At 45.2% G+C, this 24336-nt stretch overlaps 1 protein-coding gene across 3 annotated transcripts in view; it reads right to left on the bottom strand.

Annotated features, from left to right (window-relative positions):
• Window positions 1-1500: 1500 nt before the first annotated feature.
• Window positions 1501-24336, bottom strand: part of STS (steroid sulfatase) — a 188689-nt gene continuing 165853 nt past the window's right edge. For 2 of the 3 annotated variants that reach the window (XM_074966375.1, XM_074966392.1), the window contains 2 exons: window positions 3725-5785; window positions 1501-3408 (listed from right to left, as the gene is read on the bottom strand). In XM_074966375.1, the coding sequence (XP_074822476.1) occupies window positions 5406-5785 (380 nt within the window). In that variant the 3' untranslated portion in view covers window positions 1501-3408; window positions 3725-5405. Of the gene's footprint in view, window positions 3409-3724; window positions 5786-11265; window positions 11920-24336 lie in introns of those variants that run through there. The other variant, XM_074966384.1, reaches the window with a different exon arrangement.

The following is a 24336-nucleotide window of genomic DNA, read 5'->3' as shown; positions in this document are numbered from 1 at the left end:
TTGACACAGGTACTTAGGCATGAGGACACTGAGCATCATGATGCCTAACGTTTAGGCACCTGGAAAAAGTCTGGGATTTACAAAGCCTGAGTCTGGTGCCTAGGCTCCCTATACAATGAATGGGGAGAGACAGACATCTTAGAAAGGGATTCACAAAAGGCAGCATGCTAGGAAGCTCCCCACCTAAGCTAACCAATGAGAGATACCAAGGTGAGGGGTGTGTCCTAAGCCCCATCCTGTCAGGGAGTTCAGCACCTACATCTGGGTTGCAGGGAGCCACCTCCTTCTGCTTGGGTTTCTCTGCTGCAATCCCTCTATTGGTGATAGGCACCTATGATGTTTTTGCAACAAGCAGCAGTGGGGTGGGAGGAAAGGAGACAGCTTCAACAGGAGAAACTGAGGGGACCCCACCACCATACTATTCTATAGCCCAGTTGTTAAGGCACTCACATGAGAGGTAGAAGAGCCTTGTTCAAACCCCTTCTCCCCTTTGCGTGGAGGAGGGACTTAAACCAGGCATCTTCCATTTCCCAGGTGAGTGCCCTAATTACTGCACTAAAAAGCTATGAGGGATTGATACCCTGTCTTTTCCTCCACACCCTCCCTGCAGGTCTTTCAATATGGCTTTGAAAGCATCCAAGGAAAATGTTTAATTGCCTTACATTTAGTTAATCTGGAACGAATAAAATATCAAAATTCTGAATGCAAAACCAAATTTTCATTACAAATCCTTTCCTTTGGATTATTAATGTTATTGTATTCCGAAATACAGGGCTTTGATTTACAGTGTAAATGCATGTGCTGGAAGGTTCCTTTGGAAACTATTGCAAGGCTGAAAAGATTCATATTCAAATTGCCACCTTTGTTTAATTATGCAGAGGTCCAATGTGTCTGTGCACTTTCAATCATAATTAAATATTATTAATTATATTATTAATTATCTGCATAATTTCATCAATGTGCATTTTACCTGTTAATTTCTCTTTTCCTGTGCTACTATGTTCAACTTTGGAACTATTATTCAAATCTCTCCACTGGCTCCCCCTTGCCCACAAAAAGAAGAAGAGAGTAAGATTAAATGTACTTTAAAAAATCTAATTAATACCTTTCTCTGAGTCTCCCAGTGCCTTTCTTTTTTAGCCATCTGTTATCTCTCTTTTAGACCCTGATCTCACACATGCTAAACTTTAAGTAATGGTACTACTCATAAATTTGAAGTCCAGGGGTAGTTAGATAGTGCACTAACCAGTAGACCATCTTTCCTCTGAAGCCAAGCATACATTCAAATTCACCTAGGCTGCTACCCTGTACCATGTTAAAGCATTTGTACAGCTAGGACAATTAAACTATAGGGGTGGAAGAGACAATCTCAAAGCAGTGCAGGAGCAAGCTTTTCTCACACATTTCTCATTAATAAATAATAGAATTTATGCATAAGCCACCATCAAACCATTGTGAAAAACAAACTTTGCCTTATTAGTGCAGATGATGCTACTATACAAGATGGTACATTGTGCTTCACTTTTTATTCTGCATACATACAAGACTGTTTTAATTATCAGGATCTGATATGCCACTGAAAGGTACAAAACATTTGTAATGTGGGGGGATTATTTTATTAAGCACTAAACAAAATAGCATCCAATATAACTGCTGAAAAATATAGTGTTATTCTTAATACAATTTTATTGAAGTAACAATTATAAAATTAGATTGCAGATTTTATTTTCAGTGTCAAAAAATTAAATCATATTTTTGTAAATATGAAATGTGGCACAAACAAGAAATAACTTCAACTGTCCATGTTTTTTTAAACATCTTTGATGTTATAATATACAGTTAACTTAAGCATTCTTATTAGACCTTAACTAATAAGTAGAGGATTAAAGTAGCAGAGCTCAGAAAACTGCATCTATTCAAAAAGATTTCTTTTTACTGTGGTGATTGGAATAGATATGGAGACAAATGGAAAGGGGCGAGGAAGAATTTGAGGTGTGTAAAGCTCCTAGGCATGGAGATCAGAAAGACTTGGATGATTTCAAGAAAAACGGGGTATTGGACAGTCCTAATTCAGTTGGGGAAAAGAGATCAAAGAGGTGGGTGGAGGAATTACTGCTCTTGGTCATTACCTCTCTGCATCTAAAAAGGAACAGTTGCATCAGCATCATGCAGAAAAAAAAGATACCAAGCTGGGCAACTGCCAGAGGAAAGGAAGAAGATATGGACGTTTTTAAGAGTATCCATTGAGAGTCTTATTGAGGTCACAGCTAGGGAATTCTGAGGACAAAGATGGGTTCAACAATGTAAAATAGCTCAGCTGAATACATCACTGCATAGTAAGCAAGAAATGTATGAGAACATATAATGTTGCATACATTCATGCTTGAAAAGTTCCCATAGATGACAGTCGAAAAGTACTTGCAGTAAAACAAACATAAACAGATTTCTTTGTTGCTAAATTTATCATGTATGTGCTGTGATTTAATAAAGCAGACAGGAAACCAAGCTGAATGGCCATCTCATGACTTTTCAGCTGTAATATAAATAGCCCACATTGGTTATCAGGGAGTTATTTGACCTGACTTGTCACAATACACAGGATCTTGCTATGTTATTGTCAACCTACAGATGGCATGCATGGCATAACACTTAGAAAAACTGCACAATGATAAATCTGCAATGAACCATCCAAAATAGGGAATATGGGAAATATGACACCATACTTACCAGGAAAAATGTATGGATGCCATGGATAAATCTGTGAAACCTTGAGCTTCAGTGCATGAGTTTCATTAAAAAGGCAAATAAAACACTAGGTTATAATAGGCAGAGGGCTAGACTCTAAATCAAAACATATATTACCGTGACAGGCAGCTCGAAAAAAAGGTGTCACAACTTTAATATTAGCTAAATGTAGTTTTTGGGTGTTAATATCAGCAAAGATCATATTGTGTTAGGGACTTGCTAATACCACCAGAAACCCTCTAATGCAGTGGCTCTCGCACTTTTTGTGCTGGTGACCCCTTTCACACAGCAAGTCTAAAAATACATTTTAAATGCTAAATTTATAACCCTATTGTTTAAAATGAATTTGCCTTTTCTCACCTCTTTTACATTAAGACTAAAATACATTTTTATCTAATCATTGTTATAAGCAGAAAAGTTATTTTTTTACATAGTTACTATTTAGTGCTGGGCGTGGGGTGAAGAAACTTTGTAAATATCACTTTTCACAGATGTCTTAGTGTCCCATTGCCACCCTTAATTCTGTGCTGCTGCTGATGGTGGTGCTGTCTGCAGAGCTGGGTGCACGCATGGGCTTCGGAGTCAGCCAGGTGTGGGGCTGACAGCTGGAGCCCAACCGTCTGGGGGCTGACAGCTCACAACCCTCAGTTTGAGAACCCTTAACTTAATGCAGGGGTTGGCAGCCTTCGGCATGTGGCCCATCAGGGTAATCCGCTGGCGGGCTGCCAGACATTTTGTTTATGTTGACTGTCCACAGTCATGGCCCACCGCAGTTTCCAGTGGCTGCAGTTCACCATTCCCAGCCAATGGGGGCTGCGGGAAGCAGCAGTCAGCACGTCCCTGTGGCTTCCTGCATCCCCCTTTGGTGGGAACAGCAAACTGCGGCCACTGGGAACTGTGTGGGGCCATGCCTGCAGATGGTCAACATAAACAAAATGTCTCATGGCCCACCAACGGGCCGAAGGTTGCCGACCCCTGCCTTAATGCATTATGTTGTTGGATGGACAGTAATTCACTAGGTTTCTGTGATAAGGTGAAAGTCTCATATTATTAGGCATCACATAATTTTAGTTTATATTGCTGATATGTTTTCCTGTTCATAATATCTGCCAATAAATAATAAATAATAGTAATAATAATAATAATTTGCTTTGCTGCAGAATGAAAAGAAAATGTGAGTGAACAAGATACAGAGTAAATACTGGTACTGAAATTAGCCCATAAGTGCTAAAGATTTCCCCAGGCCTTATTAAGAATACAGAGTATACATATTCAGCCTTGGGTAAATTTGAGCTACTTTGTTTAGACTTCTCAGAAAACAACAGACTTTGTAGGGGGTTTTCAAAGCAAATAATTTCAAACATTTGAAGCAAGACCTTTAAAAAAAATGCAGTTCTCTGTCATCAGTGAAACAGCTGGTTTCCACAGTAGCCACTGAGAGAGAGAGACCCTCAAGGCATGGCCTGTGTTTGGAGTTTGGACATATGGATTGGGCAGAATTGGCCATTCAGTATTTGGACCCTGTTTTGGGGTGTTTATTGTTATTATGGACCTTGTTAGTGAAGTAGGATGGATCCAGTTGACTGGGCCAAGTTGGACCTCTCCACATGATTAGTGGCTGTAAAAGGCTTCATATGACACACTCCTTTTCCTGCTTTTCTGTCTTCCCGCCTGTCAGCAGCTCAGCATTCCCATCTGCCCTCCCAGAAACTGGGGAATGCAAGTGACATCATCTGTTAGTCCCGTTAAATATGAGCAACTGTTACTGTGTAGTCATCCATAAGTTGTATTGTATAGTCAGTCATCTATTTTTGGTTTTATAGCAGCATCGATTGCTTGTCATGATTGCTGCTACAGATCCTTTCTTTATCTGTCTGTTTCTGTGTCTGTTTGTCCATCTGTCTAGGTAGTTCTGTGGCCCTCGTCACGGTGGTATCTTTTTTGTAATTTTCTCTTGCTGAAATACTCTCCTAACAGTAGATGATAGTTACCAATGGGGGCAGGAGCAATGTGTGACAGTTGGAGCTGGAAGCTGTAGCTACATACCTTCAAAGCTTGTGAACACAGATGGAGTCAGAGGTCTTAAGAAATAGTGCTCTCTGTAGAGTGACTACAGCTTGACCATCTGCGCGTATGGCAGGCACCCCTGCTTCATGCAAACATTGCATGAGAAAGGAACCGTGCCAAGGGAGGTGGTGGAATCTCCTTCCTTAGAAGTTTTTAAGGTCAGGCTTGACAAAGCCCTGGCTGGGATGATTTAGTTGGGGATTGGTCCTGCTTTGAGCAGGGGGTTGGATTAGATGACCTCCTGAGGTCCCTTCCATCCCTGACAGTCTATGATTCTAAGGGTAGAAAGGGTTGCTCTACTCCAGAACATACTCTTTCTTCTGGAATGGAGGGTCCAGGATTGGTTTTCCCTCCCCCCCAAATATTTGGAAATGGTGTATTTAAAAGATGGTTTACCCTATATAGTAGGATTTGGGATTCCAGCAGATACTATAAACCTATGATAGAGTCCTAGGAGCCCCAGTGGGATTGTAAAGGGTTAGGTATTGTAGTGGTTCAGGCAAAACAATCTACCAATACTGCTTGTTCCAATGATTGTAGGTAAAATTGCAGATATGTTTATCCCAAAAGCATGTGTGTGTGTTTCAGAGGTGTCATGCCTTAGGTAAGCTTACTTTTTCTTCTGACTCATGGTCACAGTAACAAGACAGAAAGAAGGACGAGCAACATAACTGAAGCCAGGGCTTCCAGAGGATATTCCCCCATGATAACTGGTTGGAGACTATGTGCAATGATTTTGTATGGTTGTTTACAGCTTGTTGAACGACATCAAGGATTTCATAGAAACGATGTTCAGTCTCTGGTGTTAGTGGATTCTTCTCTCCGGGGTCTCTGGAGAGATCAAAGAGTAGCGGTGGGTTATGGTGTGTGACAAGTCTTCCATAGCAATAGCACACGTGGGAACTATAGCAACCGTTGGAGCCTTCTGGATCAAAGTTTGGAGTGAAGAAAAAAGCTTTCCAAATAGATTCACCTGCAATTTAAAGAAACAACAGCTCATGATTAGAGTACAAAAAATCCCTAGGGCTTGTGAAAATCGAAATCAAACCACTTACAATTAGTCATTAATCTCAACCTTTACGTGTACAGTATTAGTGTACAGAAAACCACAAAATACAGAAATAGCACAAAAAAGTTTCTTGCAATGTTCCAAACCTATTTGGAGCAATTACAGTCACTGCATATTCTTTATTCAAATGAATCATAGACATCTTAAAACACCTTTTCGCATATTCTCATGCCACCAGTCTGCACAGGAGTGCACCATAAATAGCCCCAAGTCATTGCATTACCTTCAACTCTCTCATTACAACGCACGTCTGCCATGATGCCTACAGAACACTGACCATAGGCAGGCAGCTGATGTTCCATGACTACCATTTATTATGCAAATTATAATTATCTCACTCTTACTTTGAGCCTCTCCATCTGCTTGTTGTAGCTACCTGTTGTCTCTAGTCACATACAGAGATTGCAAGCTGTTTGAGGCAGGGACTGTCTTTCCATTAGATTGATGTAGAGTGACCAGCACAATAAGTCCCCCATTTCCTGACTGAGGCCTTTAGGAGCTACTAATTCTATTACTAATAATTACACCGATGAAAGTGAATTGCAATTGTTTAGGAAATGTGGCACTGCCATCTTTAGGTGACCCACTGCCTTGGCAAATGAAAATCAAATATGTCTTTAATTCTAAATAAGTTGCTAAATGTCTCATTTTGTTGTGCATAGGGAGGGAGTGATATGCACTGATGTAACACAGTTTAATTTTTCTTTTCTTAAAGTATTGACTGGGTTTTTTTTTTTTGTTTTCACAGAAAGCAAATGTGAACTAATGCAGATGTAATTTAAGCGCAGACGTATTGGAGAACCCCAGAATGTTCAACAGGAAAGAAGTCCGCCAAGAAATGGCTAATACTTTGCTCAAATAGCACAGAACCAGATTTTTTGCAGTGATGTTGTAGTCAAGTTGGTCCCAGGGTATTTGAGAGACAAGCTTTCAAGAGCTCTTCTTCTGTCCTGAAGAAAACCTGAAGAGTCTGTGTAAGCCTGAAAGTTTCTCTCTCTCACCAACAGAAGTTGGTCCAGTAGATTACCTCACCCATCTTGCCTTTAGACAAGATTGTAACTTTTCATTCTGCCCAGAGTTAGCAACACATAGCTGACATGCCCCAGAGACAGACCAGAGAACAAAACTCCTCTCCTGTTCTTGCCAGAAAAAACACACAAACTGCTAGCTTTTATTTCACAACATTGCATCACTGAAACAATTTTTTAAACAGCTCACTCTTTAAGTAGGAGGGATCGCTCAGTGGTTTAAGCATTAGCCTGCTAAACCCAGGGTTGGGAGTTCAATCCTTAGGGGGGCTATTCAGGGATCTGAAGCAAAAACTGGGGATTGGTCCTGCTTTGAGCAGGGGGTTGGACTAGATGACCGCCTGAGGTCCCTTCCAACCCTGATATTCTATGATTCTAAGTGCCAGTCAAGGAGACTTTTTTTTTTTTTTTTTTGTATTTTCCACATTTGAAGGTAAAGTTAATCTCAGTAAAAAGAGCTTCATTGAGCTCAAAGCAAGCTTTGTTAATCCAGTAACTGGCTGTCATGATTTATATGCAGGGCTATATAATGTGGTGTTCATTAAGCCCCCCAACGGAAATCATTAGGAAATAGGATGAGGGGAGTGATAGCTGGTGTATCACTCTATATGTGCTAACTACATTACACTTGGCTTTTAAAGATAAGATTAGTCTTTCAGATAGACCTGTGCCAGTGCAAAAAGAGCCACAGAATGAAGTTATAATATGCAGCCTGGATTTAAAAGAAAGTCAGTAACCTTAAGATTCTTTCCAGCATCTCCTATCATACATCATTCTTCACAGTACAAGATACATTACCTTTAGGAACTTATTCAGTGACAATCTGACAGAGCCTGGAGGCTTCCAGTTCACTTAGACAGCACTAACACTCAATAATCAGGATGAGGTGGGTGAAGGATATTAGGAGGGGGGAACCTCTGAATGTTGCTTAGAACTCAGCAAAGGGAGAGGATGTTTCAAGCCTGAGACTGACTTACTTGTGCAGACAATAAGTAGCAGCACCTTCAAAATCTTCAGAGAACTCCCTGACTCTTACAGCAGATATCCACAGACTTACAGAGCTGTCAAGTTGTTGCAAAATGGATGCAACCACCTTTGTCTGTGTTTCCAACATTGTTCTGAAAGGCACACTGGTGGCTTTGCTCCGTAAAATACTCTCAGATTTAAATAAATCACAATTCTTCTATATTTGTCTTTGCACAGACCATTGCTCTGAGCAGGGATATGCCTCTATTTACTGTGGTACTTATTTAAGCATGCTGGGAAAGGTAGATGGTTCTGTGCTGAGTGTTGCTTCAGGCGATTTTTAAGCGTTTAACTGGCAAAATGGATTGGGGGAGGCATAAGGAAGAGAAAAGGTAAGGATTCTATTAATCAGTGATATCATAGAATCATAAAATCATAGAATATCAGGGTTGGAAGGGACCTCAGGAGGTCATCTAGTCCAACCCCCTGCTCAAAGCAGGACCAATCCCCGACTAAATCATCCCACCCAGGGCTTTGTCAAGCCTGACCTTAAAAACTTCTGGGGAAGGAGATTCCACCACCTCCTTAGGTAACGCATTCCAGTGTTTCACCACCCTCCTAGTGAAAAAGTTTTTCCTAATATCCAACCTAAATCTCCCCCACTGCAACTTGAGACCATTACTCCTTGTTCTGTCATCTGCTACCACTGAGAACAGTCTAGAGCCATTCTCTTTGGAACCCCCTTTCAGGTAGTTGAAAGCAGCTATCAAATCCCCCCTCATTCTTCCCTTCTGAAGACTAAACATCCCCAGTTCCCTCAGCCTCTCCTCATAAGTCATGTGTTCCAGTCCCCTAATCATTTTTGTTGCCCTCCGCTGGACTCTTTCCAATTTTTCCACATCCTTCTTGTAGTGTGGGGCCCAAAACTGGACACAGTACTCCAGATGAGGCCTCACCAATGTCGAATAGAGGGGAACGAGCACGTCCCTCGATCTGCTGGCAATGCCCCTACTTATACATCCCAAAATGCCATTGACCTTCTTGGCAACAAGGGCACACTGTTGACTCATATCCAACTTCTCATCCACTGTAACCCCTAGGTCCTTTTCTGCAGAACTGCTGCCGAGCCATTCGGTCCCTAGTCTGTAGCGGTGCATTGGATTCTTCCGTCCTAAGTGTAGGACTCTGCACTTGTCCTTGTTGAACCTCATCAGATTTCTTTTGGCCCAATCCTCCAATTTGTCTAGGGCCCTCTGTATCCTATCCTCACCTTCCAGCGTATCTACCACTCCTCCCAGTTCAGTGTCATCTGCAAACTTGCTGAGGGTGCAATCCACACCATCCTCCAGATCATTTATGAAGATATTGAACAAAACCGGCCCCAGAACCGACCCCTGGGGCACTCCACTTGATACCGGCTGCCAACTAGACATGGAGCCATTGATCACTACCCGTTGAGCCTGACAATCTAGCCAGCTTTCTATCCACCTTATAGTCCATTCATCCAGCCCATGCTTCTTTAACTTGCTGGCAAGAATACTGTGGGAGACCATGTCAAAAGCTTTGCTAAAGTCAAGGAACAACATGTCCACTGCTTTCCCTTCATCCACAGAGCCAGTTATCTCGTCATAGAAGGCAATTAGATTAGTCAGGCATGACTTGCCCTTGGTGAATCCATGCTGACTGTTCCTGATCACTTTCCTCTCCTCTAAGTGCTTCAGAATTGATTCCTTGAGGACCTGCTCCATGATTTTTCCAGGGACTGAGGTGAGGCTGACTGGCCTGTAGTTCCCAGAATCCTCCTTCTTCCCTTTTTTAAAGATGGGCACTACATTAGCCTTTTTCCAGTCATCTGGGACCTCCCCCGATCGCCATGAGTTTTCAAAGATAATGGCCAATGGCTCTGCAATCACATCCGCCAACTCCTTTAGCACTCTCGGATGCAATGCATCTGGCCCCATGGACTTGTGCTCGTCCAGCTTTTCTAAATAGTCCCTAACCACTTCTTTCTCCACAGAGGGCTGGTCACCTCCTCCCCATGCTGTGCTGCCCAGTGCAGTAGTCTGGGAGCTGACCTTGTTCGTGAAGACAGAGGCAAAAAAAACATTGAGTACATTAGCTTTTTCCACATCCTCTGTCACGAGGTTGCCTCCCTCATTCAGTAAGGGGCCCACACTTTCCTTTACTTTCTTCTTGTTGTTAACATACCCGAAGAAACCCTTCTTGTTACTGTTAACATTTCTTGCTAGCTGCAACTCCAGGTGTGATTTGGCCTTCCTGATTTCACTCCTGCAAGCCCGAGCAATATTTTTATACTCATCCCTGGTCATTTGTCCAATCTTCCACTTCTTGTAAGCTTCTTTTTTGTATTTAAGAGCAGCAAAGATTTCACTGTTAAGCCAAGCTGGTCACCTGCCATATTTACTATTCTTTCTACACATCGGGATGGTTTGTCCCTGTAACCTCAATAAGGATTCTTTAAAATACAGCCAGCTCTCCTGGACTCCTTTCCCTCTCATTTTATTCTCCCAGGGGATCTTGCCCATCAGTTCCCTGAGGGAGTCAAAGTCTGCTTTTCTGAAGTCCAGGGTCTGTATTCTGCTGCTCTCCTTTCTTCCTTGTGTTAGGATCCTGAACTCGACCACTTCATGGTCACTGCCTCCCAGGTTCCCATCCACTTTTGCTTCCCCTACTAATTCTTCCCGGTTTGTGAGCAGCAGGTCAAGAAGAGCTCTGCCCCTAGTTGGTTCCTCCAGCACTTGCACCAGGAAATTTTCCCCTACATTTTCCAAAAACTTCCTGGATTGCCTGTGCACCGCTGTATTACTCTCCCAGCAGATATCAGGGTGATTGAAGTCTCCCATGATAACCAGGGCCTGCGATCTAGTGACTTCTGCGAGTTGCCGGAAGGAAGCCTCGTCCACCTCATCCCCCTGGTCCGGTGGTCTATAGCAGACTCCCACCATGACATCACTCTTGTTGCTCACACTTCTAAACTTAATCCAGAGAGTCTCAGGTTTTTCTGCAGTTTCATACTTGAGCTCTGAGCAGTCACACTGCTCCCTTACATACAGTGCAACTCCCCCACCTTTTCTGCCCTTTCTGTCCTTCCTGAACAGTTTATATCCATCCATGACAGTACTCCAGTCATGTGAGTTATCCCACCAAGTCTCTGTTATTCCAATCACATCATAATTCCTTGACTGTGCCAGGACTTCCAGTTCTCCCTGCTTGTTTCCCAGGCTTCGTGCATTTGTATATAGGCACTTGAGGTAACCTGCTGATCGCCCCTCTTTCTCAGTATGAGGCAGGAGCCCTCCCCTCTCACGCGCTCCTGCTCGTGCCTCCTCCCAGTATCCCACTTCCCCACTTACCTCAGGGCTTTGGTCTCCTTCCCCCGGTGAACTTAGTTTAAAGCCCTCCTCGCTAGGTTAGCCAGCCTGCTTGCGAAGATGCTGTTCCCTCTCTTCGTTAGGTGGAGCCCGTCTCTGCCTAGCACTCCTTCTTGGAACACCATCCCATGGTCAAAGAATCCAAAGCCTTTTCTCCGACACCACCTGCGTAGCCATTCGTTGACTTCCACGATTCGACGGTCTCTACCCAGGCCTTTTCCTTCCACGGGGAGGATGGACGAGAACACCACTTGTACCTCAAACTCCTTTATCCTTCTTCCCAGAGCCACGTAGTCCGCAGTGATCCGCTCAAGGTCATTCTTGGCAGTATCATTGGTGCCCACGTGAAGAAGCAGGAAGGGGTAGCGATCTGAGGGCTTGATGAGTCTTGGCAGTCTCTCCATCACATCGCGAACCTTAGCTCCTGGCAAGCAGCAGACTTCTCGGTTTTCCCGATCGGGGCAGCAGATAGATGACTCAGTCCCCCTGAGGAGAGAGTCCCTGACCACCACCACCCGCCTCCTTCTCTTGGGAGCGGTGGTCGTGGAACCCCCAACCCTAGGACAGTGCATCTCATGCCTTCCAATCGGCGGAGTCTCTTTCTGCTCCCTTCCCTCAGACGTATCATCTGGTCCACTCTCCGCATTAGTACCTGTGGAGAGAACATGAAAACGGTTACTTACCTGTATCTGCCCTGCTGGTACATGGACGTTCCCCTTTTTTCTTCTGGAGGTCACATGATGCCAAATTTCTTCACCATCCTTCTGTCCCCGATGTGCAGCCTGCTCCGAATCTTCAGAACTGTGAGAACTGTAGGTTGTTTAGGATCACACAATGGAGTTATGCTGATTTACCCTAGCTGAGGCTCTGGCCCATAGTAATACAAATCATTTGATGTAAAGATACAGCTGGATAACAGAAGTCAAGAAAAATGAAAATGTACATAGCTATCAAATAGCAATGAGAAAGAATTCCAATAAAAATATGCATGTGAGGAATCTGAGGAGGCCATGCTGTCTGATCACACATATGTCTTTGATGGAGCATTTGTGCAGAATGACATTGAAAAGAAATCTGCAGCCAATTCCATCATTGTTGGGCACCATAGCCCAATGCCAGTTCAAGGATTTAGCCATACAAATATTAAATAGAGTGTCCTGAATGATAAAAGCATTTATTTAGGGTAGCTCAAGTAAATACATATGTTTGCAAAAAAAGAAAAGACATGGAAACTCAGTAAACAGCATCCTGTTTGTAACACAAACAAGCAAAATTAAGGACATTCAATGTTAAAACTGAAACCCCAGCCACAGCTTACAACCATTGTCTTGCAATTGCATAAGTAAGGATGGAATGTGAGACACTATATTACATTTGAATTTTATGGCTTTGGTTGGTCTTACTTTTCTAAACACTTCATAATAATTTTAATTTAACAACTTCACTGTTTCTTATTGTAGCGGGTGTGTTGGGCAAAACACTGAGCTGAGCAATGTTTCATTTCATTGCAGTGGCATTCCGGTGTGATTCTGGAACATCGCTGTATTGCTGGAAAGACAGCAGTGCAGTCTAACTACTGATTTCCAGATCGTTATAAAAAAGTAAAACATATCAGATTCTGTGCCTGTGGAACAGCCGATATAATACACTGGTAGACATAAAGAGCTGTCAGATTTGTAATCTGTAAAGTTGATAAATTGTATAAGGCTGGATATTAAAAGGAAGAGTACTCTTTCTGCCTCTCTCTCAGCTGGTATAAAATCTCATTTTGTCAGAGGGCTAGCCACAAGGATCAAATTAATCTCCCAGTAATTAACAATCTCTTTGTTCTACAAACCATCTGGCTAGTAAAGTCTCATTTGATGTAGGGATTACTACATACCCTTTCCTCTACGGAATCAGCAACTAGAATAAAGAATAAGGCTATGGCTGTAGCACCAGGATTCCCCCACAGCTAAGCATACTAGATCCACCCTGGCATGGATTTACAGGGCTTGTACTATTATTAATTTATGCTAATTTTTTTGTATTGCAGCAACTAGACCCCTAGTCATAGAGCAGGATTGCATTGTGCTAAGGTGCTGTACAAACACAGAACAAAAAGATGGTCCCTACCCCAAGATGCTTACAATCCAGTCCCCTGAGAGTAACCCCTTTAGTGTGCCAGGCCCTTTGGGTGCCAGCAAAAAACGGTTACTTACCTGTAACTGTGGTTCCTCAAAATGTGATACAGACACATATTCCATGTGGAGGTGTGCTCGCACCATGCTCCAGAGCTGAAGAATTTTGCCTTGCAGTACCTTGCAGTACCCTGGGGGTGGTGCTCACACCCTGCATCTGTAGCCCCTCCCCTTGTCATATGAGAGAGGTGCCAAAATAGCCATCAGGTGGACTCTCAATGAACTAAGTGCAAGACCAGAAAAGTGAAAGTGTAACAAGTACTCTAAGGTGTCCTGGATTCAAGCCAGCATTGGTTGAATTCGCCAGGGTAACGACCATGCTGAGAATCACTTCCATCTGGATGAATAGGCCATCCTGGTGGAGGGCTTCAACCCTAAGCAAGACCTGTGGGACTGCTTCCAAACATCGTTTCTCATCATCTAGCCATGTAGCATCTTGAAGTGCAGGGAGATTATTGCTTGATGCAAAACCTGGCTGTGGTGTTGAATCAGGTCAGGATGAAGAGGAAGGGACATGGGAGGCCAAACCAACAATGTGAGGAGGAGGTTGGAGAACAAACATTGCCTTGGTCATGCGAGAGCAGTACAAATGAGTTTTGCACAATCCAATTTCAGGTTATGAATAACCTGCAGGATGATCAGAATTGGAGGACAGGCATACAGGAGCACCGATTCCGAGCTCAGGTGAAAAGCAGCAGTCCAGGAACCCAGACTGAGAACTTCTGGGGAGCAGAACAGTGGGCATTTGTTATTTTCTCTTGTGGTGAACAGGTCAATCATCAGGATGCCCCAAACTGCAAAGACGCTGTGCCGGATACTGGGCTTCAGAGACCACCTATGAGTCAAGGAGAAAATTTTGCAGAGGTGATATGCCAAGTGATTGTGTATTCCAGATAAGGGATCAGCCACAAAGGTAATGTTTTCCCAGCTGCAAACCTGCCAGAACCTGATCGCCTCCTGACACAGCACGTTGGAGTGTGCTCCCTCCTGCCTGGTGATATAAATCATTGCAGAGGTATTGTCAGTGAGTATGAGAATCACTGAACCCAGGAGGTGATCCTGAAAGGTCTGACAGTCCTTGTAGATGGCACAAAGTTCCAGGACATTGATATGTAGAGAAGTTTCTTGTTCCACAGGCCCTGAACTTTCAGTGAGTTCATAGTGCACCCCCTAACCTATTAATGAGGCATCAGTGACTATAATCCTGGTCAGTGAAGGCCGAGCAAAAGGAACACCCTGGCACACATTGTCCTGAATTATCCACCACTATAAGGGCCCTGAATCAATGGGGGAAGCTGGACAAGCATGTCCAAGGGATAGAAATTCAGATAATAGACTGACTTCAGCCACAGCTAAAGAGGATGAATGAATATTGAATTACCTGTATGCATGTGCCTAACAAAACTGAGGCTGTGGTTGAGGGCTGAGACTGGAGCTCCAGACATAAGTAGTGGATCATGTGGAATCTCTCAGTCAGTAGAAACTCTCTTGAATTCATAGAGAATTCATCAGGACCCCAATGAATTTGATTCCTTGAGTTGGAACCAGTGTTGACCTAGACAATCAAATAGGTATAGTGTGAAGTGAACATTAGACTTCCACTCTGGACTTTCCCCCCAGTAACCAATTGCCCAGTTATGGGAAGATATGAATTACCCTCTTCCTGAGGTATGCTGTTAACACAATCATGCCTTTGCTGAAAACCCGGGGAGCAGATAACAGGCAGAAAGAGCATGATGTTCTGGTAGTGCTGGCCAGCCATGACAAATTTGAGGAACCTCCTGTGGCTCAGGAGGATTGCTACATGGAAATAAGCACTGAGGGAGAGATTCTGGCACGGAAGAGTCATCTGGAGAGAATGAGGAGGCAGTTTGCTGTGCCAATGATAGATTCTGTTCTTGCACCACAGGATCAGGTCAGAAGGCCCAGGGGGAATGGACTAAGCTGTCACTTGCAGCTGAGACAGTATAGGAGTGGGAGTTAGTGTCACAACTGGTGATCTTGGTAGGGAGTTGTTCGAGGAGCAGGATCCCAGGGACCTAGGAGCATCACAGGGATTCCAAGGAGGCCACTGGGCATATGGATAAGGCACTGGTGACCAGCAGGCACTGGTCCAAGAGCCCCTGTCCTGACTACAGAAGAAGATGCCGATCTCAGTTCTGGTAGTGATCCATGGGAGATCTCTAGTGCGTAGCCAACAAGGACAACTAGCTGACCTGGTTCTTGAGGAATCCTGGAGGTTGTGTGATGACAATGGGGGAGTCATCCCCAATGGGGCAAACAACCAGTCAGACTCATCTAAAGCCCAATAAGGAGGTGGTATAATTGCTGAAGAGAAGTGGGGAAGCGGCACCAGTGTCACCGAATAGGATACACTCCTACCCGGTACCTGGAGAAACATCAATACTGAGACTAGTACTGGACTTGATGATGGGATGCGGAAAGATGCATCAACATTGAGGGGACCTTTGGTGCCAGGCCTGGCTTTGACGCCATAGTTTGTGGCCCAAGTGGTGTGAGCTGCAGTGGCGATGACCTGCCGGCTTTATGACATGGCCGGAAGGTGCCAGGCACATAATGGGGAATGAGCCAGTAGAAGCCATAGCACCGAAGAACGGAGAGTCCGGGATTGAGAGGCAAACCAAGCCTGATGCTGCCTGATATACCATTAGGGTGACCAGATGTCCCGATTTCATTGGGACAGTCTTGATATTTGGGGCTTTGTTTTATATAGGCACCTATTACCCCCCTACCCCGTCCCGATTTTTAACACTTGCTATCTGGTCATCATAAAAGCTGTTGGCATCCTAAAAGCCCCCCAATTGAATTCCAGGAGGTGGGCAGGCACAAGCCTGCCTGCATCTAAAGCCCCCCCACCCCAAGCCGTAGGGGAGGAGCCACTGGACCCAGGAGCCAACTGATGATGGGGGACAACTAAGGAATAACAGGGTTGGGAGCGTGGGTCATAGATTCAAAACTAGGGATCCAGAGGGGGAAACCGAGCAGAGAACCCTGGACAATGCCCACTGCTCCTCAAGGCTGTCTAGGGAACCAGCGGATACTGCCCAGAGGAACTCTGCCTGGATGCATGAGATAAGGGAGGAACAGAAATAGGTCCCACAGTCACAGAGCACTTCCCCATCCAGCATCCTTCTCCTGGTATTGTAGATGGATACTTTGGCTAGTGCTATGAGGAGGTTGATGAGGAGGTCTCATGACTTCGTGAGGCCATGGACAGGGGTCTCAAACTCAAATGACCATGAGGGCCACATGAGGACTAGTGCATTGGCCTGAGGGCCGATTCACTGACACCCCCACACTGCCCCTGGCCCTGCCCCCACTCCACCCCTTCCATGAGGCCCTGCCCCGCCTCTTCCCACCCCTTCCCTGACCCCATTCCAACCCCTTCCCCGAAGTCCCCACCCCAACACCGCCCCCTCCCTGTCCCCAGGGGGTGCAGGAGGTGTGCAGGGTGTGGTAGGGGGCTCAGGGCAGGGAGTTGGGGTGTGGGGTGCAGGAGGGATGAGGAGTGCGGCAGGGGGTCAGGGTGCAGAGTGTGACAGGGGGCTCAGGGCAGGGAGTTGGGGTGCAGGAGGGGTGTGGGATGTAGCAGGGGGCTCAGGGCAGGGAGTTGGGGTGCAGGCTGCAGGAGGGGTTCGGGGTGCAGGATCCGGCCCAGTGCCATTTACCTAGAGCGGCTCCGGGGTGGCAGCGGCGTGCACCAGGGCCAGGGCAGGCTCCCTGCCTGCCTGCCCTGGCCCCGCCCCGCTCTGCTCCGCTCCAGGAAGCAGCTGGAACCATGTCCCTGTGGGAGGGGGGGCAGAGGGCTCTGTGTGCTGGTTCCCCGTTCCAGGCCAATGGGAGCTGCGGGGGGTGGTGCCTGGAAGTGAGAGCAACACGGAGCCTTCTGCCCCCTCCTCCCCCCAAGGAGCTGCAGGGACATGGTTCTGGCCACTTCAGGGAGCAGCACGGGGCTCGCGGGCTGTAGTTTGCCCACCCTTGGCTTGGAGGTAGGCAGAGGGGTGGGGGGTGTGGGGAGCTTGGTGGACCGCATGAAAGAACTCCGTGGGCCGTGTGTTTGAGACTCCTGGCGTATATGAAAAGGTGCGCAGAAAAGTGCAGTCAGAACCTCAACCGGAGGTTCTGGAGGAGCCAGGAAAGAGACTGCAACCTGGCACATTCTAGATATGCATGCGCCAGGGTCTCCCTCATGCCACAGTATGGATAGGTGTCAGGGATGGAGAATCGTGCCAGGTACATGCCCGGGCTTACAGCTCTGTAAACAAGCTGCCAACTGCTATCCCTGGCAGGCTGTGGGACCACAGTGGAATACAGGCTGGCCCACCAGGGTGCCTCACCCCCCACAGGTGGTAAGAGGTCCCGCAACTTGGTATCGGGGTGGGACACAAAGGTGAGGAAGTGAAACGTGTGGAGCATGAGTGTGTAGAGTTGTTGCATAGGTGCAGTCGGCTCAGGTTGTGGAAAGGAGGGGGCCGGGGAGGCTCGCAGGGCAGGGGCCTGATGGAGAAGTCCGGAGGGTCAGGGGTAAGGGATGGGTGGTAAGGCTGCCCCCACTTCCTGGAGTGTGCGCAGGGGAGTCTGAAGGGTGGAGAGCCCCATGCACTGATCGAACACCAGGGATACACCCAGTCCCCCTGGTCGTAGTCCAGGAAGTCTCTGATTCTGGTGGTTTTGGCATGGAGACAGTCAGTGCTGGTGCCTACATTGTTGGTACTGGACTTAATGTACATCAAATGGCTGGAACCGGAGTTGACAGCATGGACCCTCACCTCTCACAACATGCTATTGGGAGCAGTTGAATGGACCTGCTCCATCCTGCATGCCAGAAGAATTACAGTGCCGATCAGCACTCCTCTTAGAAGAGGAAAAGGAGTGTTCCTAAGCCCTGGAATGGTCCTGACACATTTTATGGGATCTCTTCATTTCCACACCAGAGGAAGGTGAACCACCCCTTTTCCTCTTAGGGGAGATGCCAGAGCCCAAGTGCAGAGTGGCATCAGTTGCTGGATCTGAAGGCAACCGCCAATGAGACAAGGGCCTTGGTGCCGAAGCGGGCCTCATTGGCTTGCTTCAAAAGGTGCTGCTTCAACCGCAAGTCTCTTGTCCCCTGAATTCTCTCTGTGAATGACACACAGATGGAGTACCTCTCTTTAATGTGTCTCTCACTGAGACTCACCGAGCACCTTGTGTAAGTGGTTGCTGTTGGGGATGGACCCCCTATATGACAGACAGTGTTTGAAGTCTGGTGAGGGCATCGCACAGGGCAGCCAGCTACTCTACTAACACTAAACTAACACAAACTAAAGCTAAGGTACTGCTATTACAGTGCACAAGAAAAAGTTCTCAGACAACTGAGAGCAAAATTGTGAGGTGAAGACACCACAGAGAGCTCCAATTCTAGCTATGGGAGGTGAGAAGGAACTGAGGTGGGTTAGGGTGGTGCCACCCTTATCTGGCCAGAGGAGGGGTTATGGCTGCGGGTTATGAGCACCATCCTTACGGGTACTGCTAAGCAAAGTTCTCCAGCTCTGGTGCATGGGGCGCACACACACTCACATGGAATACACGGCTGCATCTACTCAAAGAAGAACCTCTGTTTCCCACTGTGAGCTCCTACAGCGAGTGCACTTTAGTTCAGACCACTGGGGACACTTTACTGTCTTAGGGAGCAATGCAATCCAGTAAGCATTTACAGTGAGGCAGAACAGCCTTTCAAAGCAAGGTATTCTTCATTAATTCACTGGAACAAAGCATGAGAAAGTCCTTAGGTCAGCAAGGAAAAGCCAAGTTGAAGACTTGTCCATATTGGAAGCTCAATAGCTTTACCATGCCATAATTCTCTGAGTCTATTTTTAGTCTCTCTGCCCTTTCTCTGTGTGTGCCCCTGCCAGAGATCCTGTGTCTCTCTCTGTCCCCTGAGTGTTCTCAGAAGCAGTCTGGGCACACCTCATCCCTTTTTTCTCCAAACTCAGCCATGCTGTGTCCAGCCTGCCCAGTCATTTCAGTGTTAATGCCCCAGTTGTTGGCTCTTTCGTTGTCTCTCTTGGGCCCTTCATTCGTATGGGTTGGTTCCAGCCAGCTCTTGCGAATGCATCTGGCCTCAACCCAGACAGCATACATGCTCCAAACACCTAGCCCTTATCTACCTTGTCCCAGGAAGAAAATCAGCTCCCTCCCGCCTGGGGGACCCTAGGGATCTGGCACACTACAAAGTGGATTTGTATAGAATCATACATACAGCTCATAAAAATATGACCAGACATTCCCACATATGTGTCACCTCCACTGGAAAAGGCAGGGAAGCCTCAGGTAGCACCTGCTCTCCCTGAAACCACCAGTAGGCCTTCACCCACACAATGATATCAGCTTCCCAACAACTGCCCATATGCACCTCAGCATAACACTGCTCCTCTACACTCACTTTGAAGAAGCCCAATTAAATTCACACAGAAAAAAGTCTTTAACTTAGGGTATGACTATACAGCAGCTGGGAGAGGGCCTCACAGCCAGGGTAAAACAGCAGTATGGGCATTGTGGCACAAGCAGCAGCATAGGCTAGCCACCCAAGTGCAAGCCCGCCTAGCCCCCTGGGTCTGTACTCAGATAGCTAGCCGAAGCTGCTGCCCATGGCATAACATCCGCATTGCAATTTTTAAAAAGAAAAGGAGTACTTGTGGCACCTTAGAGACTAACCAATTTATTTGAGCATGAACTTTCGTGAGCTACAGCTCACTTCATCGGATGCATACTGTGGAAGCTGCAGAAGATATTATATACACACAGAGACCATGAAACAATACCTCCTCCCACCCCACTCTCCTGCTGGTAATAGCTTATCTAAAGTGATCATCAAGTTGGGCCATTTCCAGCACAAATCCAGGTTTTCTTACCCTCCGCCCCCCCACACACAAACTCACTCTCCTGCTGGTAATAGCCCATCCAAAGTGACCACTCTCTTCACAATGTGTATGATAATCAAGGTGGGCCATTTCCTGCACAAATCCAGGTTCTCTCACCCCCTCACCCAGAAGGTGAGGTGAGGTGAAGAGAGTGGTCATTTTGGATGGGCTATTACCAGCAGGAGAGTGAGTTTGTGTGTGTGGGGGCGGAGGGTGAGAAAACCTGGATTTGTGCTGGAAATGGCCCAACTTGATGATCACTTTAGATAAGCTATTACCAGCAGGAGAGTGGGGTGGGAGGAGGTATTGTTTCATGGTCTCTGTGTGTATATAATGTCTTCTGCAGCTTCCACAGTATGCATCCGATGAAGTGAGCTGTAGCTCACGAAAGCTCATGCTCAAATAAATTGGTTAGTCTCTAAGGTGCCACAAGTACTCCTTTTCTTTTTGCGAATACAGACTAACACGGCTGCTACTCTGAAACATTGCAATTTTTAGTGCATTAACTCAAGCATACCACCAAAACACCATAATGCTCAAATCTACTCATAGATTGCTTATCACTACAACAAACTGCCTTTCCATTCCAGCATTCAGCCACCATACATGTATTCTCACACTCATGTGAGACCAACTTAACTCTGAAGGCTAGGTAGTAACAACAGAATATATGCTTTTGAAATAAGAGCTTCTCAGTAAAATATATCTTTCCAAAGATGAGGTTAGGGTTGTACATGTATGTGATTTTTGTCCTGGTATTACCTGTTCTCAGACACACAGGCATTGAAATGAAAGGAAGCTATATTTGTGTAACTGAGGTAAAAATTCAACCTTGATTTTGTACTTTGTTCTATAGTATTCTGAGTCATTTCTGTGAGGGCAGCTTTATAAGTATGCTGCTGTTTCCTTTGTTACTGGATTTGAGGTGTTTGAACTTCTTTCTATAGAAGGAGAAATTCAACACTCTTCACCACCTTTTTGTGTAAATGAGGGAATTTGTTTGACTGCCCTTGACTTTCTAGATGCCAAATTATATGCATATAGTGTATTAATTTGAATTGCTCAAAGATATTTCATTTGCTATGTGTTCAGAAAGTGCATTATATTCCTTGTGAGCTCTCCCATTCTGACTCATTCCATTCTCTAATCTATTTCTACACAGAACCTAGCAGTAATCAGAATAATCACCTTTGTTGTGGGTTGTGTTTTTTGTTTCTTTTCTGCTATATTTTTAGAAACATGTTTATGGGTCATATTATTATATATCTATGATATATATGCAATTCTTCATGAATTTAGCAACAGGAACATTTTTGTTGCTAAATTCTCAAATAAATATAATAGACAGCAATGTGATCCAGGTTACTTCTTGGGGCTGCAACTAGGGTGGATCAAGGCTGAACTGACACTAAGGCCTCTGAGCGACATGAGTTACACCGACATAAGCACACACGCACAGACTGCTATGTCGGCAGGAGAGCCTCTCCCTCCATCTTAGCTTCTGGTATTCGCTGAGGTGGTTTCATTATGTCAACAGGAGAGCTCTCTCCAGTCAGCATAGAGCATCTTCACCAGACACGCTGCAACAGCGCGGCTGCATCGATACAACTGCGCTGCTGCACATGTGTACACATGCCCTAAATCTTTAGGGGTACAGCCATTGCTTGATGAAACCCAGGCTATAAACTTGATTCTACTTGAGCTAGGAATCACATCCTCAGCTCCAAGTGCAGATATAGCAACAGAGCAACTTCATTAGTTCAGCAAGCACATTTCCTGAAATAATATTTACTTACAGCAGATTTTTTTTTAACTATGCCAGGTAAGGATGTTTTTACAGAAGAACCTGACCGTAAATAAGGGGCAGGGCCGGCTCCAGGCACCAGCATTCCAAGCAGGTGCTTGGGGAGGCGGTCAGAAAGGGGCAGCAGTGTTTCCGCGGTGGCGGCAATTCGGCGGCAGCTTCTCTGTTCTGCCGTCCGCGGCGGTAATTCGGTGGCGACATTTTTTTTCACTGCCTGGGGCGGCAAAAACGGTAGAGCCGGCCCTGATAAGTGGAGGGATCAATGTGGATACATACAGTAGAAATCATTGTTTCTAGTGAATTGAAGCAGTATCTTACTTAGAAAAAACTTTGTCTTTTTAAAATGCTCTTCAGCTGTCACTAGTGCCAGGTCTCAAAGAGGCAAATTACAATGACCACCAGCATTATAAAACACATTTTCTTTGTTGGCCAAGGCAGAATTTTTTTGTAATAATGCCTGGTGAAAATCTCTCCAAACCAAAATCCAACTGTGAAATTATGGATACAGAGTTTTCTGTTGTCTTGAATAGTGCATGTTATACGCTGCTATTTGTTTGACTTCCTTTTGGGGGAAAGTTGCTCCAGGTTTGTTATTTGATCAAATATGTCTGGCTGATATGCAGATATTTCATAACCTATGTATAGGTCCAAAGGTTTGCTATTTGTAGATGTATTTGTGAAGTGTGGTACACTTGAGCTGTGTATAGAGCTGGGAAAATGTTTTTGGACAAACAGTTGGTTTGCATGAAAAATGTAGTTTTTGTTGACCCAGAATGATTCCTGAATTTGACACAAATTGGTCAAATAGTTTTGGCTCAAAAACTGGGGGGGCAGAGGAGGTGGTTTGGGGACTTATCTGGGATGTGGGAGACCAGGCTTCAATTCCTCCCACTGCCTGATGTGGAGTCACAATTTTTTTAAAAATCAGCTATTCACCCAGCTCCAGTTGTGTACAGCAGGTTGGAGGATAATGAACCATTGGCTCAGTGTCTCCAGTTTAAATCCAGTTTCTGGCCCTCTGTTGGAGATTGTTGATCTTTGAACTCTTGTTAGGGCAGGGGCCAACTTACCATAATTATTTATTATTTGTGCTGCAGCAGCAGTGCCTCAGGGCACCAGTCATGGATAACGGTCACTTTGTGCTAGGCACTGTGCAAACACAAAGAAAAGTAGACTATCCCTGCTCCAAAAAGCTTATAATCTAAGTAAAAGATGAAAGACAGGTAAGTAACACTATCAAGGTTCCTTCCCCACTCTGAACTCTAGGGTACAGATGTGGGGACCCGCATGAAAGACCCCCTAAGCTTTTTCTTACCGGCTTAGGTTAAAAACTTCCCCAAGGTACAGACTTTGCCTTGTCCTTGAACTCTATGCTGCCACCACCAAGCATGTTAAACAAAGAACAGGGAAAGAGCCCACTTGGAGACATCTTCCCCCCAAATATCCCCCCAAGCCCTACACCCCCTTTCCTGGGGAAGGCTTGATAAAAATCCTCACCAATTTGCACAGGTGAACACAGACCCAAACCCTTGGATCTTAAGAACAATGAAAAATCAATCAGGTTCTTAAAAGAAGAATTTTAATTAAAGAAAAGGTAAAAGAATCACCTCTGTAAAATCAGAATGGTAAATACCTTACAGCGTAATCAGATTCAAAACATAGATAATCCCTCTAGGCAAAACCTTAACTTACAAAAAGATACAAAAACAGGAATATACATTCCATTCAGCACAGTGTATTTTACCAGCCATTAAACAAAAGGAAATCTAGTGCATTTCTAGCAAGATTACTTACTAACTTTACAGAATTTCTGAGTCTGCATTCCTGATCTGTTCCCGGCAAAAGCATCACACAGACAGACAGACCCTTTGTTCCCCACCCCCCTCCAGCTTTGAAAGTATCTTGTCTCCTCATTGGTCATTTTGGTCAGGTGCCAGCGAGGTTATCTTAGCTTCTTAACCCTTTACAGGTGACAGGGTTCTGCCTCTGTACAGGAGGGATTTTATAGCACTGTATACAGAAAGGTGGTTACCCTTCCCTTTATTTTTATAACAACCACAGACAGAGGAGTGCAAAGAAACAAGTTTAGGTTTTATAGCTTTACGATTTAAATGACTAATTCCTTTTTTAAAATATACCTGTTTTTATCACGAACACATCTGTGT

The sequence above is a fragment of the Natator depressus genome, chromosome 1, assembly GCF_965152275.1.
Source record: "Natator depressus isolate rNatDep1 chromosome 1, rNatDep2.hap1, whole genome shotgun sequence".
In the NCBI taxonomy this organism is placed as follows: domain Eukaryota; kingdom Metazoa; phylum Chordata; order Testudines; family Cheloniidae; genus Natator; species Natator depressus.
Note: the sequence above shows the minus strand (reverse complement) of the source record. Positions and strands in the feature narration are given on the sequence as shown.